The sequence below is a fragment of the Equus przewalskii genome, chromosome X (genome assembly GCF_037783145.1).
Source record: "Equus przewalskii isolate Varuska chromosome X, EquPr2, whole genome shotgun sequence".
Classification (NCBI taxonomy): Eukaryota; Metazoa; Chordata; class Mammalia; order Perissodactyla; family Equidae; genus Equus; species Equus przewalskii.
The window spans coordinates 60,591,776-60,612,660 of NC_091863.1; the positions used below are offsets into that span (position 1 = coordinate 60,591,776).

At 36.4% G+C, this 20,885-nt stretch overlaps 1 protein-coding gene and 1 long non-coding RNA gene across 2 annotated transcripts in view; one reads left to right on the plus strand and one right to left on the minus strand.

Annotated features, from left to right (window-relative positions):
- Window positions 1-108: 108 nt before the first annotated feature.
- Window positions 109-20,820, minus strand: LOC139081169 (uncharacterized). Its single transcript, XR_011536257.1, has 2 exons — window positions 20,477-20,820; window positions 109-561 (listed from the first exon to the last, which is right to left on the minus strand). It is a non-coding gene; the product is annotated as an uncharacterized lncRNA (long non-coding RNA).
- Window positions 14,486-20,885, plus strand: part of GPR174 (G protein-coupled receptor 174) — a 39,781-nt gene continuing 33,381 nt past the window's right edge. Inside the window, exon 1 of the mRNA XM_070606229.1 lies at window positions 14,486-14,620. Within this exon, the coding sequence (XP_070462330.1) occupies window positions 14,602-14,620 (19 nt within the window). The 5' untranslated portion in view covers window positions 14,486-14,601. The remainder of the gene's footprint in view (window positions 14,621-20,885) is intronic.

A 20,885-nucleotide genomic window follows, 5' to 3' on the forward strand; every position in this document is an offset into this window, starting at 1 on the left:
CTCTCCATCATCCCAATTAGTAATGATTTGAGGTGGCCAGAGTTGTCTGTGCTACCGTACATACACAATAGGGGTCAACAATTCTTTTAAAAATAGTTTTAACAACAGTAGCAACAATCCGTTTTATTACCATTGACAAACATGTTGAAAGCATTTGCTATATGCAGGGTACAGTACTTGATACTTTTAAAATTGCATTCACATCATTAATTAAGGTGAGCACCCACAACTATGGAGTGAGTGGAGCAGGTATTATTATCTTTGTTTGACAGATAATAAAAAGTGTCCAGAGAATCTCATATATTTTTTCAATTACAGAAGTTAAGCTGCATGTCTGAGACTATTACACATAGCTCAATAGCTTAGCTCTTTATATACTTTCTTAAATAAGACTTGTATTAGAATTAATTGTATGTATCTTCTAGTTTCCTCAGTTGCTCACGAGGCAAGATCCCAAAGCCATATACTTTGTTTTAAATGAATATTTGCTGTACAGTTGAAGGAAGAAGGTGCTGATCCACAGGTATATGTGAGGCTTTCATGCTCCAAAGAGTGTAAATCCTGAAGTGGAAAGAAAGGGCCTATGAGGACTTGCAAGAGCAGAGAAAGACAGCAGCTCACAGCTGTGGGAGAAATGCAGGGTTATGCCTCAAGCTTGGAATTTCACAGCTCTGCGGCCAAATTTGCAAAGGCTGTGGCACAAACTGGGTTATGGGAATGGTACATGGGGAATGTATACCTTGGGCCCTATGTGCTTTTGGAAAATTTTCCCCTCCCCCTCCTCAGGTAGGAAGCCCTTCCAAACCAAACCAACCCAGAGAACACACCTGGGAAAAAAACCTCAAAGATTTAGTAGATTTCAGAAATTTGTGGAGTGGGAAGTGGCCTCAGAAATCATCTAATCTAACACTTTCTTTTTATAGAGGAAGAAACAGGCCTGGGTGGATGGAGGCAGGGGTAACTAGGTTACATTCTGAGTTAGTGGGAGGTCTGGGGCAAGAGCCCAGCTCAGCACTCCTTGTCAGTAGTTTTTTCCATTTTACCCTACTTGAAAGTCAGGTATAACCTTGCAGCAAGAAAATAGCCATCTAAGCAGAGGTACTTTGCGGTTAAAGAAAGATTCCATTATAAAAGACTTCTGTCTGATTTCAACTTTATAGATTATCTCAGAAAATATGCTTCCTTACTCTCCAGTTGCCTGGAGAGCCTGGAAACTGAATAACCTAGGTGTGCCTGTGTGCAGAGGGGATTTAGTCACGGACAGAGTACAAACACCTAGGAGGAAGACAAGAGAGCTTTCCATAACAAGGGAAACAGCAGTGCACAGCTGTGGGCTAACAGAAGAATTACAGATCATGCTTGGAATGTCGCAGCTTTAGAGCCAAATTTGCAAAAGCTGTATCCCATCCGGGTAACAGTGAGTGGAGCATGGGAAATGTGTACCCCTGTGTGCCTGGAGCTCCAAGGAGGAGAGGGCTAGGAGCTTGCTGGAGGACACCTTCTAAAAGGCGGTGTTTGATATATTACCAGTCAGAAAATTAAAAATGTGCATTTTTCTTGTAAATTGCCATAAGGGAGGAAGCATAATCTTGAAAATATTGAAGTCAGCAAACAAGAGTGACTCAAACTGTATCAAGGGAACCTGGGTACATGAAATTCTCAACATCTTTTTAGCACTTCAGTGGATCTTCTCTTCCATCACTCCCCTCACACTCTACATCCTCATTTTGCCATTTTACTAGTCAAAATTCCCTTCTTCAGCCCTCCATCCAGGCCTTCCCTTCTCTAAAATCCTCAGAATCCCTGGGTATTTCTCAGATCATAGGCACCAGCTCCCAAATTGGAATCCCCATTCCCTCAGAGCAGCTGATCATACTAATTTACAACATGATTTGGATCACTGGTCAACCTAGTTATATCCCTCACAGCCTCTGAGATGGTTTGCATCTTAAAAGAGAAGGCTGATTGACTCAAAAGAATGTCTATTTAAGTAAGGGGTCGGCAAACTTTTTCTGTAAAGGGCCAGATAGTAAATACTTTAGGCTTTTCAGGCCATATGATCTCTGTTGCAACTACTCAGCTCTGCCTTTGAGTTCAAAAGCAGGCATACATACATACATTCATGAATGAGCTCACACATAAATGAGCATAGCTGTATTACAATAAAACTTTATTTATAAAAACAGGTTGGTAGTGTGAGGAGCTCAGCAGACTTTCTCACTTGAGCAACAAGCATTTAACTGGTGAAAATTATAGGAAACCATTTAAATTATCTGAAAATTGATCTAAGCAGCACACAGGAAACAGTGAAACATTTATCCAAGAAAACCTCCTAAATCTCAGCAATAAAATTCAGAGTCTGGCATTTGAGTGATGAACTTCTCCCATTATCTGCCCTACTCAGCTCTGTGTCATGGAAGCTTTACTCTGGGCACTCTACAGTTTCACCTGACAGGGCCAGTATATATGCTTATCTCATGCACTCCGCTAGATCTATGTTGCTCAAGATCTATTCCCAGAAGACATGGCTGAGATGACTGGAGGTCTTTCCTGACACCCAGCTCCAACTCATAAGGCAAGGACTTTGCCCCAGCAGTCACAAAGAATACTGGTGCCTGATTGACCCCAGACCAGTTTGCTCATAAAGCAGAGGATCCATTCCAGGAAAGTCAAGCTGAAAAAATTAGGGGCTATTGTACTTCTCCCTGACTCCCCAGACACCACTGATAGAGCAGGGATGTCACTCCAAGAGAAGCAGTATGTTCTCTCCACCCTTGGCTCCTGTGCAACAGCATAGAAGATTTGCCCAAGAGAAGGGGCAAGCCACAAGGACAGTTTTGCCTGAGGGGACTAACATTTGGAACTGAGAGTGGAGAACTCCACGTCTAAGGGCGTTGTTAAAACAATGAAGATTTTGGTGGAGAGCAATTAAGAGGCAGCCAGTAGCTCTGATATAAGGAAAACAGCAGAGGAGCCAGAAATTTAGTAGAGACAACTAGAGAAAGAGACAGCCAAGAAGAACCCTCCTGGGATTAGAGTCAACTCTGGGGGTTGGAAAGGCTGTCTGCATTTACTATTCATGAATAATCAGAGCAGGACATGGGGAAGACTTGAACGCATTCCCCAAGCCATATACCAATCAATCAGCAAAAGGTGGAAGCCTTATGGATTGAAGGAGCTTAAACACAACCTCTGACAAAACAGTGGCAAAATAATAAACTATTCTGACCCCAGGGTGTCTCCTAAGAATCTAGGCAAAAAAAGTAAGATTACATTCGACTCTGGTGGTCTGGAAGACTGCACGCAGCCAAGGTTGTGTGACCAAAGAAGGAATTTCTCTCAAGGGCAACCATACAGGGAACTTCTGAGCTACTCATCCCAGGCTGAAAGTGAAGCAAAATCCAAGTTCCCTGACGTGTAGAAACAGTCTCCAAGCCACACACACTTCCAATAGTAAAAGCAGAAAATCTAACTGGCTTAGTGAGCTTGAGCACAATCTTTGACCAATAAGCGACTTATGATGAACCAGGGGTGAACCAGAGAAGCCAGACTAGAAGGTTAAACAAAAAAAAAGTAAAATAATCTGAGAAGGAATATCAGAGGCTGCACAATGCAGGAGAAATAGACTTCATAGAAGTAGTCCAGCCAAGTTACTAACCAAATAAACAAATGATCAAATAAACAACAAGCCCCAGCAAGGTAAGGGGCTCAGTATCCAGAATTGCTACAATATATTATTTGTCCTGGTTTCAACAAAAATGCAAGATATGTAGAGAAACAGGAAAATGTGCCCTATACACAGAAAAAAAAAAGCAAGCAATAGAAATGACGTTTGAGAGGGCCCAGATGTTGGACTTAACAGACAAAGATGTCAAAGCAGCTATTAAAATATGCACAAAGAACTAAATGAAATCATGTTTAATGAGTTAGAGAAAGATATGAAAATGATATATCATCAAATAAATATCAATAAAGAGAAATAATAGAAATGGAAATTCTGAAGATGAAAAACACAATGAACAGAGTGAGAGACTCAATGGAAAGACACACAAGTACAGTTTTCAGAATAAAGAATCAGCAAATTTGAAGATAGATCAATAGAGATTATGCAATGTGAAGAACCAAAAAGAAAAGGACTGAAGAAAATGAACAGAGTCTCAGAGAAAAGTGGGACAAGATGAAGCAGACTAACACATGCATAAAAGAAATAACAGAAGAAGAGGAAAGGTATAAAGGGACAGAAAAAATATTTAAAGAATTGATAGCCACAAACTTTATCAGTTTTGTGAAAAACACAATCTTCACATCCAAGAAATTTTAACAACCTCAAAATCAGATTAACACAAAGAAGTCCACAACCAGATGCACAGTCAAACTGCTGAAAGCCAAAGATAAAAAGAAAATCATGAAAGTGGAAAGGGAACAAGAAGCATGTACAGGGAGCCACAATAAGATTAACAACTGACTTCACATCAGGAACAATGAAAACCACAAAGCTGTGAGATGATATATTCAAAGTGTTCAAAGGAAGAAAATCTATTAACGAAGAATTCTGCATCCAGAAGTAGTATGTTTCAAAAATGAGAGAAATTAAGACAGATAAACCAAAACAGATTTTCTTGCTGGCAGACATGTCTTGCAAGAAATAGTAAATGACGTTCTGCAGGCCGAAAGGAAGTGATACTACACTACAATTCAAATCCACATGAAAAATCAAACAACTCAAGTAAACATAATTATTCAAGTAATTGTAAAAGACAGCATAATTACATATCTTTCCCTTTCTTTTCTAAAATAATTTAAAACGTAAGTGTATAAAATAATATGCATACAATTGTATTATAGGGATTATAACAAATATTTATTTAACATATTGAATAATAATAGTATTACAGTAAGAAAATTACATTAGGTGGTAATTTTAATCCACAGGGAGATATGAAGAGAATCAGAAATGATAAAAAAGGAAGTTAATATATCTTTTAAAACCCTATATAAATGTATTGTGCTCTCCTTTCTTCTAGTTTATTTAGAATAAATAAGATTATATAAAATAACAATTTTAATTTGGTATTGTTGATTTTTCATATATATATATATAATCTTATTTCTTCTAAAGAAGCTAGGAGATGTATATCTCCTATATATTTTGTGCTGATACATGTTAGCAGAAAAATGAGAGGGCAAATAGAGCTATATAAGAATAAAGTTCCTTTATCTTACTATAATTAAATTTGTATAAATCTGAAGCAGATTCTGATAAGTTAAAATATATATTTTAAGCCTGAGATCTACCACTAAGAAAACAACTAAAAATACAGTTAAAAATTTTTAAAGGAATAAAAATGGTATATTGTAAAATTTTCACTTGTGTACAAAAATCAGGAGTAAAAGGAGGGAGAAAGGAATGAAAATTCAGAAGACATACAGAAAGAAAAAAATGTGGACAAATATTCAAATATGTCAATAATAAAATTAAATTTAAATGAATTAAATGATCTAATCAAAAGGAAATGATTGGCAGATTGAAGTAAATAAAAATAATATCCAACTATATTCTGTCTACAGGAGACACACTTTGGATTTAAAGCTACAAATAGGTTGAAAGTAAAAGGATGGAAAAATGTATACCATACAAATAGTAACCAAAAGAGAGTTGGGGTGGCTATCCTAAGATCAAACAAAATAAACATTGTTACAAACGCTGTGACTAGTAATAAAGAGGAACATTTATAATGATAAATTCACTTAGTAATGAAATTACTAAAATTTCATTAGTAAAATAGAACAATTATAAACATGTTTGTACCTAACAAGAGAGCTCCAAAATATGTGTAGCATGAACTGATGGAATTAAAGGGACAATTAGACCATTCAACAATAGTTGATGGAGATTTAAATACCCAACTTTTAATAATGAATAGAATCATTAGGCAGAATATCAACAAGGAAATATAATATATTAACACTATAATAGATATTTATAGAAAAATCCACCAAACAATAGCAGAACATGCATTCTTTTCAGGTAGACATGCAATATTCTTCAGGATAAACATATGCTTGAGTATAAAGCAAGCACTAACAAATTTGAAATGATGGAAACTACACAAAGTATGTACCTTGACTACAATGAAATTAGAAATAAACAGAGAGACAATTTTATAAATAACAGATATGGATAAATTAAGCAACAGATCCATAAATAACCAATGGGTCAAAGAAAAAAATGGGAAAGAAATTAAAAAATACTTTGAGTTGAATTAAAAAAAACCCCACAACACACCAAAGCTTATGAGATGGAGCTAAAACAGTGCTTAGGGAAATTTTTATCCATAAGCAACTATATTACAAGGCAAGTTTCTCAAATCAATAACCTAAATTTCTACCTTAAGACATTAATAAAGAAGAACAAAGTAAACCAAAGGAAAGCAGATGGAGGAAAATAATAAGGATTAGAGTGGAAATTAATGAAAGACACAATAGAAAAATAGAGAAAATTTATGTAAATAAAAGCTGGTTCTTTGAGAGGATCAACAAAATTGACAAACTTTTAGCTAAACTAGTCAAGAAAAAAAGAGAGAAGACTCATATTACTAAAGATCAGGGATGAAATAGGGGTCATTACTACTCAATTACACAAATAAAGAAGATTATAGAGGAATACTGTGATATACCTGTATGCCAACAAATTACAGAATGCCAACACAAGAGATTACTTAGATGAAATGGACAAATTCTTAGAAAGACATAAACTACTGTACTGATTTTGGAAGAAATAGAAAATCTGAACAGATCTATATAACAAATTTAAAGATTGAATTAATAATAATAATGATAAATAACTCCCCACAAAGAAAAGCTAAGGACCAAATGGCTTTTCTGGTGAATTCTACCAAACAAAGAAGAATTAATACTAATCCTTTTCAAATTCTTCCAAAAAATAGAAGAGGAGAAAATACTTCCCAACTCATTCTATGAGGCCAGTAGCACTCTACAAGCAAAGCCAGATAAAGACATCACAAGAAATGAAAACAACAGGCCAACATCCCTTGTGAATATAGATGCAAAAATCTTCAACAAAATACTAGCAAACTGAGTCCAGTAAAATATAAAGTATATATGTACCACTAACAAGTAGGACTTATTCCAAGGATGCAAGGCTGTTTAAACATCCAAAAATCAATGTTATACATTGCGTTAATTAAAAGGGAAAATACATGATTATTCTAACAGACACAGAAGAATCATTTGATGAAATCCAACACCCTACCATAATAAAAATTTTCAATAAAGTAAGAAGAGAAGGGAATTTCCACAATCTGTTAAAGGACATCAATCGAAACCCAAAACTAACATCATACCCACGGTGAAAGTGTGAAAAAATAAATGTTTCCCCCCTAATATTGGGAATCAGACATGGATGTCTTCTCTCACCACTTCTATTTAACATTGTATTCGCTAGGGCAAATAGACAAGAAAAAGAAATAAAACTCATCTAAATTAGAAAGGAGGAAGTAAGCTATCTATATTCAGAGATGACATAATCTTGTGTAAAGAAAACCTTAAGAAATCTACTAAAAGACTATTAAAACTAATATTAGAATTAATTGCTCTAATAGTTAAAACTAAGAAACAAGTTCAACAAGGTTATAGCATACAAGATCAATATACAAAAACAATTCTATTTCTATACCCTAAGAATGAAAACCTGAAAATGAAATTAAGAATACAAATTTCATTTATAATAATTAACATATATATAAATGAATAAATAAATGTAATGAAGAAGTGTAACTTGTACGTTGAAAACTACAAAATATCATTGAAAGAAATTAAAGATGATCTAAATAATGGAAAGATATCCATGTTCTTGAAAATAAAGAACAAATCTAGAGGAGTCACAATTCCCAATTTCAAAACCTAATACAAAGCAACAGTAATCAAGATAATGTGGTACTAGCATAAGGATAGACATATTGATGAAAGGAATAGAGTTGAGAGTTCGAATAGAAACCTATATATTTATGGTCAAGAATTGGAAAAAGAATAGTCTTTTTTTAACAAACAGTGCTAGGATAACTGGATATCCACATGCAAAAGAATGAAATTGGATCCTTATTTCACACCATATACACAAATTAACTCAAAATAGATCATATACCTAAATGTAAGAGCTAACACTACAAAAGTTTTAGTACAAAACATAGCAATAAATCTTCATGACTTTAATTTAGGCAATGTTTTTTGTATAACAACAAAAAATGTATAAGTGATAAAAGAAAAGATTGACAAGTTGGACTTTATCAAAATTAAGAATTTCTGTGTTTCAAGGGACACAATAAGGAAAGTGAAAAGACCATCCATACACTGTGGGAACATGTTTATAAATTATATGTCTGCTTTACATCTTGTATCCAGAATATATAAAGAGCCCTTATAATTCAATAAAAAGACAAGTAAACCAATAAAAATGAGCACAAGATCTTAATAGATATTTCACCAAGGAAGCTAAACAAGTAGGGAGTAGGCACATGGAAAGATGTTCAATAGTACCAGGAACTAGGGAAACAAAACTCAAGACCACAGTGAAATACTACTTTATACCTGCTGGAATGGCTATAATAAAAAAAAGACAGACAATAATAAGTGTTAGCAAGGATATGGAGTAATAATTGGAACCCTTATAAATTGTTTGTGGGATTGTAAAACGGTATAGCTAGTTTGGAAAATAGTCTGTTTGTTCCTCAAAAGGGTAAAGGTAGAGTTACCACAGGATCTAAACAATTGCACCACTACATATTTACTCAAGAGATATGAAAATTTACACCTATGTAAAAACTTGTACACAAATGTTCACAGAAGCCTTATTCATGATAGTTCAAAAGTCAAAACAATCCAAATTTCTATGAACTGATGAATGAATAAACAAAATGTGATATATACACACAAGGAAATGTTACTTGGCAATAAAAAGTATTGAAATACTGATACATACTACAACATGGATGAATCTTGAAAACACTATGCAAATTTAAAGAAGCCAGTCAGAAAAGGCCACATATTTTATGATTCTATTTATATAGAATGTTCAGTATAGACAAATCTATAGAGACAGAAAATGTGTTAGTGATTGCCTAGGGCTGGAGGAGGGAGTGGAATGGGGAGTGACTGGTAATGGTTTCTTTTGGGGCTTTTGAAAATGTTCTAAAGTCTTCTAAAATGTGATTATAGTGATAGTGTACCACTCCGTAAATAGTCTAAATAGATGAAGTCAAGAGTATATAAAAGTTGGATTTGACCTGGATGTCATACTTTGCCAATTCCTGGTTTAAGCAGTGGAATTCCAATTTGTGGGACAGGGAAGAATGGTAGGAAGGGATGGGGCAATATTTTGGAGAAGTCAATATTTTAGTCCTTTACTAACACACATCGCATAGGTAAATCTATACAAATCTGGAAAGGGAGTGAGGATGGGCAATTTTTCTTATTTCTCCCCAATAAATATACATCCGGTATTAGACTTCCTTCCCTTTTTTTAGTTCCTTTAGAGTCTTGAGCTATTGAAATACAAGCCCCATCCTTGTCAAAGGAAGGTGATGAAGTCTCTGTATATGGCAGCAAAATATTGTGCTAATGTTGGATATCTGAATAATGAGAAATTTTGTAGCCATACTTTGAGAGTGAATTTGGAACTTCTTACAAACTATTATGGTGGCTTTTCATATAATAATGTTAATAATAATAGCTAACATGTTGAAAGCTTGCTAAGTGCTTTGGTAATACTAACTTATTTATACCTCACAACATCCCCATATAGTAGGTTCTGTTATTATCCACATTTTACAAACGAGGAAATTGAGGCACTGAGAAGTTAAATTTCATGTCCAAGGTTATGGAGCTAGTGAGTAGCAGAACCAAACTTATAACCCAGGTGGAACTCTAGAGATTTTGCTTTTAACCATTGTGCCATATGGCTGTATGATCTCAAGTTTGGAAAGGATCAAAAAGATTAAGGACTTCAACGATTTTTTCCAAATATTTTTAAAGCATTCAAACTATTTATTCAAATGAACTTTTACAAAGGAATTCTATATAAAATATTTTAACCTAGAACCTTTTGAGCTGTGTGCCTGGAGTCCTGCCTTTGCTGATCGCCCAGGGCTTATTCAAACAATTTTAGAATCTTTGGTGTAGCCTAAGTTTTCTTCCTTTGTTAAATCTCCTCTGCAACATCCCTCTCTTAGTCTGCTTGGGCTGCCATACCAAAATACCATACACTGGGTGGCTTAAACAACAGAAATTTATTTTTTCATAGTTCAGGAGGCTGGAAAGTTCCAGATCTGGGTTCTAGAAGGATTCAGTTTCCAGTGAGAGCTTTCTTTCTGGTTTGCAGATAGCTGCTTTCTCACTGTGCCCTCACATAAGGGAAGGAGAGAGAGAGAAAGAGAGAGAGCACTCTGGTGTCTCTTCCTCTTCTCATAAGAGCACCAGCTCTATTGGATTAAGGCCCCATTCTTATGACCTCATTTAACTTTATCACCTCCTCTCAGGCCTGATCTCCAAATATAGTTACATTGGGGATTAAGGCTTCAACATAGAATTTTGAGGAGGACACAATTCAGTCCAGAGCAATCCCCATCATGAACAGTCCAGCTTTCATACTTCCACAGGGACAGGGAACTCTTTTGCTTGCCTATGCTCTCTTTTTTAACTTTTGACATCAATAATCGCTTGAATGCTTTTTCTTACATTCAGCAAGCATATGGCTCTTGGGAGTTCATATCTACTGCTTCCAGTTCTTCCTTTAGGATTGTGTTGATTGCTCTGCTCATGTAAAGCGCTTGGTTTTGTAGCTAGTGCATAGTAATTACTGAGTAAGATATTGTTATTATTTTGGATAACCACCACTGAGTTATTTAAAGGTAGAGATTACGTGCCCCATCCCAAACTCTCAGATTCTGCACACTAAACATTCTCAATTCTTTTAACTGCTTTTCTTGTAAATACCTTTTTTATCATCTTAGAAGCTCTCTTCTCATTGTATTCTCTCCTCAAGTGTGACTGCTTGAACTTCATAACCTATTTTAGGAGTGCTCTGACTAAGCTCACAGTAGAATATAACTATCACCTTCATCATTCTACATAGTTTATTTCCATTAATTCAGCCTAAGACAACATTTATTTTTTGTTGTTGGAAGTGATTATTGCTTGCTGTTCACTGAGCCTGAGCTGTCGGCTGAAATTCATCAGTATTTTCTGTATGTTATGCTGCTTAGCCACATCGCTCCTGTTCTCTAAGTGGCTGGTTGCATTTTTTGGGATATAAGTGTAAGGCAAGACATTCTTCCTATTTAAAACCCATCTTATTACAGCCAGCCCTGTTTGAGATCCTTTTGGATCTCCAATGATGAACTTTTCCAAGGCTCTGTCACAGTTCCAAGTTTTCCAGTAGGCATCTCATGCAGCACAGAGAAATCCTGAGCCAAAAATGAGAGATATATATGTGGTGTGGTAGAGGTATGATGTTGTCAGGTTATATCTGTCTACAGCTGGTTACATCAGCAACACCTGGAGTAAAATCCAGATCTGAAAGGATATTAGGTGTCTGATACAGTCACATACCTAAATAGCTATGTGACCTTAAGCGATCCTCTCAAGTATTTTAATCTTCTGTTTCATTTTCCTCATGTATAGTAAGAGTATTAAAATACCTGCTCTACTTCATCTTGCAGAACTTTTGAGAGTACAGCTTATCACCACTTGTGAAAAGCCTACCAAAGAATGAAGCCAAGCCAGAGGAAATAAGAGACAAGATATGACAAGAAACGTATTTCTGCTTTCACTCTCTGAGAACCTAGATCTAGCAATGCTTGAAGTCCTGGAAATTTCAGGTACATGAGCTAACACATTTTTTTTCTAAATCCAGTTTGAATTGGGTTTCAGTCACTTTCACATGAGTCCTGCTTAAAACATCCAGGGTAGGGCAGAGGATGACTTGGTTAATGTGATGATAATTCCTGAGGATTAAAATGCCTACACTTTTTTCCCTTTCCCAAGGCATGTGGAAGACAGAGGGAAAGGAACAGTAATGAGACACATGAAGAGGCTCAAAAAAGGTCAGATGGCTTGGAAATCACCTATTGCATATTTGATTAATTACTTGGGAGGGAGTATGGCCTTTTAGTATGGGGGACCAGGGACTCAGCTGCTCCCCTACATAGCAGCAAAAGGAGCAGTTTAGTCACTACTGCATCACTTGCATCTTGCTAGGCTAACAGAGAACTGAGTTGAGGCTATTCCTACTAACAGTTCACTTGATGCTTATGGTAAGCTAGAGATATGACTGTTTGTTAATAACTGATGGCAAGCAAAAATAAAAAGGCAGTGGCTGATAAATGCTTTCAAGTACCTTTGATCTAAGACAAATTAGAAAAGCAGGTCAAAATTAAAGATTCCATTTGTTGCTCAGTATAATTTCCAAAGCAAAACAACTGGGAAAATGGGCTCAAAACACGTACACACATTCTAGATTGGAGATAGGTAGTGTGACATATGAAATCTGCACAGCCTAATTAAGAAAAAATATACATTTGGGTGTGTATATTCCACTCTGATAGATGGTTTCAAATTAATTTCCTGTTCCTCAATCAAAAGGAGCTTTATCAAACCCTTGAGGTTAGAAGGGAGTGATGGAACCAAATTAGTCCAGTTTCCTAAGCCAAGGAAAAGTTGCTCCCTACTGATTATTCTTGTTTTTCTACTGTCTATGATTCATCTATAAAGATTACACCTACAATGACTTCTCCTCTATAGGTCCCAGGAAAGAAAAACATCTTGATAATCTACAAGCCTCTGCCCCTTTAAGTCAGAGCTGAGGTAGAAGGCAGGAAAATCAACATACTGTGGCCTCCAGCTGGCTTCACCTCTTTGGTCCCCCAAGGCTACTGTCTCCTCCCAGAGTTCAGCACAGACAGAGAATGTTGCCTATGGACAGCTCATTCTTCACTTTAGCTGAATCATACCTCTTCACCATCTCTAGCTTTAATCCATCTTTCCTTCTTCCTTTCCTCTCAACTATCAGCCCCTTTGTTTTCCCTCCATACCTAGCACCCAATTATCTATCCCCATTCCATTTACTCTGTTGTTAATTTGTTTTTGCCTCACTGTGCTCTTGAGTCAGGACCAGGCATTCCTGAGTTGGCAAGGTCCCACTCCTTAGTTCTTCAAACTCCTGATATAGTCAATTCTCTATGGGAACGTGCAGAAGCCCAGACAATTCCTAAAACAGGCACTCCAGTTTAAGGACTGCAGACATGGCTTTAGGGTATTTTACCTTTTTGAATATCTTCTTAATCTTATTTGGCTTAAACTAAAATTCCAAAGAATTTTGTATCACACCAATTCACTATGAAGTTAAATGGTTTAGGAGTATCCTAAGGGGTCTCAACATGTCACTTTTGATTTTAAATAGTTTTTTGAGTGATTTTTTAATTTTCCCATCAATCCTAGCCCCCTTTGCATACTACAATACAAAATAGTTGACCAATGTTACCTCCTAGGGAAGATATTCTGTTGTGACCCAACGCCCATTCTAACCCCTTTCTAGTTTGGCTGCCTGTACTATTGACTCTGGAACACTAGGATCTACATTGCATGTATGCATACATACAAATACATTTTTTTTCATCAGGAAATCTCTCGTTTATTTATTTTTTTAACTTTTTATTGAGGTTACAATAGTTTACAACCTTGTGAAATTTCAGTTGTACATTCTTGTTTGTCAGCTGTGTTGTAGGTGCACCACTTCACCCTTTGTGCCCAACCCCTAACCCCCCTTTCCCCTAGTAGCCACTAATCTGTTCTCTTTGTCTACATGTTTAACTTCCACATATGAGTGGAGTCATATAGAGATTGTCTTTCTCTATCTGGTTTATTTCACTTAACATAATACACTCAAGGTCCAACCATGTTGTTGTGAATGGGATGATCTTATCTTTTTTATGGCTGAGTAGTATTCCATTGTATATATATACCATATCTTCTTTGCCCAATCATCAGTTGATAGGCACTTAGGTTGCTTCCATGTCTTGTCTATGGTAAATAATGCTGCAATGAACATAGTGGTGCATGGGTCTTTTGGACTTGCTGATTTCAAGTTCTTTGGATAGATACCCAGTAGTGGGATGGCTGGGTCATATGGTATTTCTATTTTCAATTTTTTGAGAAATCTCCATACTGTTTTCCATAGTGGCTGCACCAGTTTGCATTCCCACCAGTAGTGTATGAGGGTGCCTTTTTTCCTTTTTCTCCACAACCTCTCCAACATTTGTTACTTTTTGTTTTGATTATTTTTGCCATTCTAATGGGTGTAAGGTGATACTGCTACAAAAATGGGTGCGCAGATCAATGGAACAGAATTGAAAGCCCAGAAATAAAACCACACATCTATGGACAGCTAATGTTCAACAAAGGAGCTGAGGGCATACAATGGAGAAAAGAAAGTCTCTTCAACAAATGGTGCTGGGGAAACTGGACAGCCACACGTAAAAGAATGAAAATTGACCATTATTTTTCACCATTCACCAAAATAAACTCAAAATGGATCAAAGACCTAAAGGTAAGACCTGAAACCATAAGGCTTCTAGAAGAAAATATAGGCAATACACTCTTTGACATTAGTATTAAAAGGATCTTTTCAGATACCATAACTCCTCAGACTAGGGAAACAATAGAAAGAATAAACAAATGGGACTTCATCAGACTAAAGAGCTTCTTCAAGGCAAGGGAAAACAGGATTGAAACAAAAAAACAACCCACCAATTTGGAAAAAATATTTGCAAGTCATATATCTGACAAAGGGTTAATCTCTATAATATATAAAGAACTCACACAACTCAATAACAAAAATTCAAACAACCTGATCAAAAAATGGGCAGGGGACATGAACAGACATTTCTCCAAAGAAGATATATGGATGGCCAATAGGCACGTGAAAAGATGCTCATTATCACTGATCATCAGGGAAATGCAAATCAAAACTACACTAAGATATCACACACATTTTTTTTTAATTAATTGTTTTGGCTACTTGTATACAGGCATGTGACCAGGTTTGATTAAGCAGAGGAAACTTCATGATACTTGGAAGTAGAAGAAAGCAATATGAGGATAAGGCCATATGGAGGGGGTATATCTTCTGGAAATGATTATGGCAGAGGCATCTGATGATTCTTTTAGAGAATCTGGGCAGAGTGTCACATCCAGTCCCTAATGTCATAAGTACTGAGTGGTGGATGGTGACCGTACTGGTGTTTCTGCTAGAATATTTTCATGGTGTGACTGGGCATTGCTCTTGGCTGAATTGTCGTTGCCTATGTGGTATCTAACCCTGGTTCTTTGTCTCTCCTGGAGATACAGTGATTTATCTAATAATCTTTAATAAATTCATTTCTGTCTAAATTAAGTAGAGTCTGTTTTAGATTGTCTATAACTAAAATACTAACCTATGTAGCTTAAACTTCTTACCACAACCACAGTGGCTAGATCCATTTGAAAATACATTGGTTGAATGATTTAGGGTTCAGAAGTCTTCTTTGCATTAGTTTAAAAAGCCCTTTCTGTATTGCGTCTACAGTGTCCCTTGTCTTGAGTATAACTTATTGGGTCTTTCCCACAGGTAATAAATAGGAGAAAGACAAAAATGCATGTTATTTAGAAAGATAAGGTGGTGAAGAAAGAGATTGCTTGGGGGCAGGGCATAAAACACTGAACCAAAGTTAAGAGATTGGGTTCTAGTCTTGGCTTTTCTACTTCCTAGCTATGAAAATACGTGCAAATCCCTTACCCTCTCTGGGCCTTAGTTGCCTTAACTGAAAAAATGAGGTCAGTGATTTTTAAGTTTTTTGGGATAATGGACTCTTAAGAAGCTTATGAAAACTGTAGAACCTTTTCCAAGTAAAATACACACACAGGATCTCACAAACACACACACACACTCACTCACTCAAAAAATTACATATAATTTCAGAGATTCTCTAGGCTGAAGAAACTGTGCTTTAAAATTTCATCAAATATTATGGCAACATTTGTTCAACATTTCCCGTTTTAGCATCTCTCCTCTTCTTCCATTACTCAGATCTGAAAATACCAGCGTAAGTCTGTATCTAACACACTAAGCACCCTCTTTTCTACCCACAGTGACCCTCAGAAAGGAAATATCAAGGAAAATAGATAATAAGAGAGATAATCTCTCATTAGATTCAAAATAATTTCCACTGAGCTCACCATGATTATTATATTGGACAAGATCTGTAATTCTCTGGGCTTCAATTTCCTCACCTGTAAAAGGAGGAACTTGAACAGATCAGCGGTTTGTAACTATTTGGGGGATGACTATCTCAATACCCTCACTTGCTGGGCCTTTCCTGCCATGTTGCATTTCCTGATAGCAGAGAGAGTCTGACCTGACAATGCTCATTAGTCCAGTGGTTCTTAACATCTTTTTGGTCTCAGTCTCCTTCAAGAATAAGATTAAAATACGGACCTTGTTTGTCTGAAAAATGCACATATGAGTGCTCACAGAAAATTTCATACATGCTTTGAGAGATTCCAGGACCTTCTGAAGTCCATGCATGGCTCACAATTGAAAACTCATGCACAGGAAGACATCTAAGAGTCTTTTTACTTCCAATACTCTGTGAGTCAGCATGTTTGGCCCAAGGCAAAATTGTATGGTGGATACTTCCCCACACCCTTCCCATTCGTCTTCAGCATTCCTTTCCTGTTAATTGTCCTGAAACTGCCAGGGTCTCTACTGAGAGTAGATTTACCTGATAAACCTACACTTAGTAAGGAATTTCAGGCTATACACATTACCCTTCTCAACAGAGTTTACTTTTGAAAAAAGGACACAGAAGGGGAAGAACCAAAAAGAACACACCTGAAATACTGACTTTTCAGACCTGGTGGCAGGTATGTGAATGGGCTTTTGGGGGATATAACACTTGTATTGAGTACTGTACTGTGTGGGATAAGTGACCTTCTAGTCTGTCTATGGATAAGGGAGTTTGTCTCTCTGTAGGGCTTTGTCTACGTGTGTATATCTGAATACAGGCTGTATAAAGTGACCTTTGTGGGCTCCAGTTGAATCCCCTATCATCAAGGATCTAATACAGTAGATAGCCTCACTAACTACTTATTGATAATTATAAAGACTTAAAATCAATAGCAATAAAATCACTCCTGCCTCAGGTTCTGGTCCAAGCATATAGATCCAAATAGCACCACTTTGCTCTTTTCTCTTGAGTGCTATTTCTGATTGGGAAATCCAGGGTTCATTTGCACTTACACTGCGACTTTTAGTATAATGTTCTCTGGACATTTTTGAAATAACAAATTAGGCTCCCTTCAGGCCCCAAATCTGTCCCAATACTGATAACACAAATATTTCTTATTTTGGACACTGTGCTCTCGACCATCTATCATTTCTTTTAGTTTCTAGATAAAGAATAAAAATTCAATGAACAAATTAAATTTCATTACATTGGTTTTGGAAATGAACACAGTCTTGAGTAAACTGCCTCTTTGCATTTGGCCACTGAGCTATTTATCTGGGATAGAAACAACTTTCCACCAATTCTCCTTCAATTTTTCCTGGATTCAGTAAATTTCTGTAAAGTGAATTTTGTTTTCCCACCTTCTTCCATGATCAAGTCAGAGACTCTCTCCCAAGGAAAAACAAGACATACAGGTATCAAATATAACTGAAAATTTTGGCAAAAAAGGAAGGAGTTGAGCAAGCAATCTACTCTGGGACTGCTTGAAGTTTTGGTACTGAGAGATATTTAGAGATATTTGCAGTCCATTTAGGACTATGTGGGAGTTCCCTAAATATGGAATCTCTCTTATGTCATTACCTCATAATTTCAATGCTGTGAGAATTTTTCTCTTGGCCCTGTGTATCTCCTGGATCTACATTTAAAAGTTTTTCTTTTATTGTCTGTCTATTTATGATTAATAGAATTTAGTTGCAATATTATACTTTATCAATAGTTAGCACTTTAGCCTGACAATTGGCAATGATATTTTCTGTCTTGAGATCTTAATTTCAATACTGCAAATCAATTCTCAACATTTCTTGACTATCAAAGCTGTGTATCTTGGGAAAGCTACTTAACATCTCTGAGATTGTATTTTCAACTGGAAAATCGGGACAGATAGCACCTAAACATAGGGTTATTTTGATTATAAGTAAATAAGACAATGATGTAAAACTTGTAGCACAGTACCTGGCACATTGCCAACTCTCAGGCCATAAAATACCCTCCCTTTCCACAAAAGAAAGTATTTTACTTAAACTAGGAATAAGTATAATTAGTACTTGAACTGGTAACTCCCCAAAGAAAATAATTTAAATTTTTTAAAATGTATTTTAATTTGTTAATTGCAGCACTCTGATATTTTATTGATGATGGTGCATTAATTCTGTTCAGTTACATAACAAAGCATAAAGCACTTTGCAGAATATTGAGTGCTAAACAAATGCTAGCCATAATTGAATCACAACCAATGAAAGTTTAAACTATAAAAACTTCTTGGAAAGAGAGAAATTCTGGTATTTAAAATTGCAGTTCTGATGGTAGGAATATGTTTAGTAAACCTATATTAATGATAATCTATATTGTATCATGTAATATTAATGTACAACACAACAAAGAAGCTAACTTGAAACTTAGTAATTTTAGAATCATGAAGTAAACATTAGATGATAATGAGATATTTATTAAAAAGAAAATTCTCTCCTCAAACCAATAATAAAAGCTCAAACATTTCCTTTATTTCCACTTTAATATATTTTACAATTCAGAATTACAATATTGAGAAAGGATAAAGCAATTGTCTTGATCTGTATCCTTAATTAGAGTGGGATTGACCATTTTCCTTTTTAAGTAGATCTAAGTGAGTCAAAATGTCCACCCTTTTATGTATAAAGGCAGAGCCATAGAACTTAGCTTTTGAGTCTGTTTGATATTTGACCTTTCCTCTGGAACTAAACAAGACAAAGCCTTGCCACAGATGACATAACTGCAAATAAATCACCCATTTCATAGATGTCAGGAGACATTGGCCAGATGGAAATGACTTTTGTGGGGACATTGTGTTAAAAGTCAAGAAACCTGGGTTTAGGTCCCAGTTTTATGATTAAGTCACTGTGAGACATGAACAGGGTTCCGTCTCTCTTACCTTTTTCATCTTTAAAATGAGAGCTTAAACTAAATTATCATTCATCCCATTGAGCTCTGATATGCTATTATTATTTGCCCAATTTGGAATGGAATTTAACAATGTTCCTATAGGAGTATTCTTTTGATTCTAATCAGGCTAAAGTTCCTTAACCTAAATAGGAAAAGTAAGTGCAGCTAGCTCAGGAAATTTCATCACTAGGTGTTTTATTTCAAAACACATGAAGATTGGCTCCTATGAGTTCTATCTGAAACTCAAGGAGCAGGCTGAAAACTCAAGGAGACTGATATGCCTGCATCCAAAGCTTATTTGGTGGAAGCAAACAGGAGGAAAATGAGGAAACCAGAAGGTGAGCCTGTACAAAGCAGCACAATTTATGAGTTATTAGAAATCTGAATAATACCTTTCTGCTTTTTACTTATTGAAATCTTGCCATTCTTAGTATGCTCAGCCCAAACTCTCTTTCTCCTGGAAAATTTGCCCGACTTCCATCTTGAAATTCCATTTCTTACCCTAGCCCTCTGGGATCTCTGACTTCCTCTGTGAAATCTAACAACACTACATATTACATTCTTAGGCCCTCTTCACATACGTGTTGACTTATATTTGAGGCAACTGCATAATGTCTTATCTACTTAACTAGATTCTAAAAACCTGCTAGGAGGTGGCTCCCTTTCCTTTACCATCAGCCCTCTCCTACTCTCACTCCCTCATTCTCTCCTCCCCAGCTGTATTTGATCCCCTGGTCTTCATTTAGCAGTTACTCAACAGACGTTTGCTGAACAGAGCTAAGGCTGTGTTAGGGGAGAGAGAGCATCACAATAAACTCTAGGCACACCAAAAGGACGTACGAAAAGTTTCTTTAAATAAACAAACAAAGCATTACCTTTATATTCCGCCAGACCTTGGACTACAGAATAAAAAGACAAAGCAGTGGCAATGTATTTGGTTTGTTGTCAACATACCTGACCTAATGCAAATTTAGATTAATTTACCCTTTTTCCTTTTATATTTTCCCCCATTTGCCTAGTATTAAATGATTAAAGATTGCTTTTGGCAGTTCAGTTTTCCCGTCCTGGGATCTCTTCAGTTTCAATTTATATCCTGCTCCCACCATCTACTCCCATCTTTCCAATTCTAATAAACTCATTCACACCAAGGTTTTTAAGCAAGGTATTTTAGCAGCATCAGGACATGAAAATCAAGACTTCAGGAAGAAGGGATTGCTTACCTCCAAAGGACTGGTGTTTCAGGCATTAGTGAAGGAAGTATTTTGAGGCAGAGAGTCCTACAGGTGCTCCTTATAAAATACCACGCAGGTATATTCTGGCATTAGACCAGACCTGAACTAACATACTTCTTTCTCGCATGGCCTATGTGAAAAATTCCCTTGCTCTGATCCAGAAATACTACTAAAGTCTTGGGGATTGCCTTTAGCTGCCTCTCATTCATCTTCCAGCAGTGCTGGTAGTGGTAGTGGTGGTGGGGTGTCAGGTGTCTAATACAGTGTGGCACTGGGCTCTGGGGTTCTCAGGCTCCTTGGAACACCATCTTCAAGAAGCTGTGGTGATGGGTCTGGGCTACAGGAAACCAGCCTCTTTTCACCCGATCCTCCCTAACCACTGAGAGGAAATGGGGGT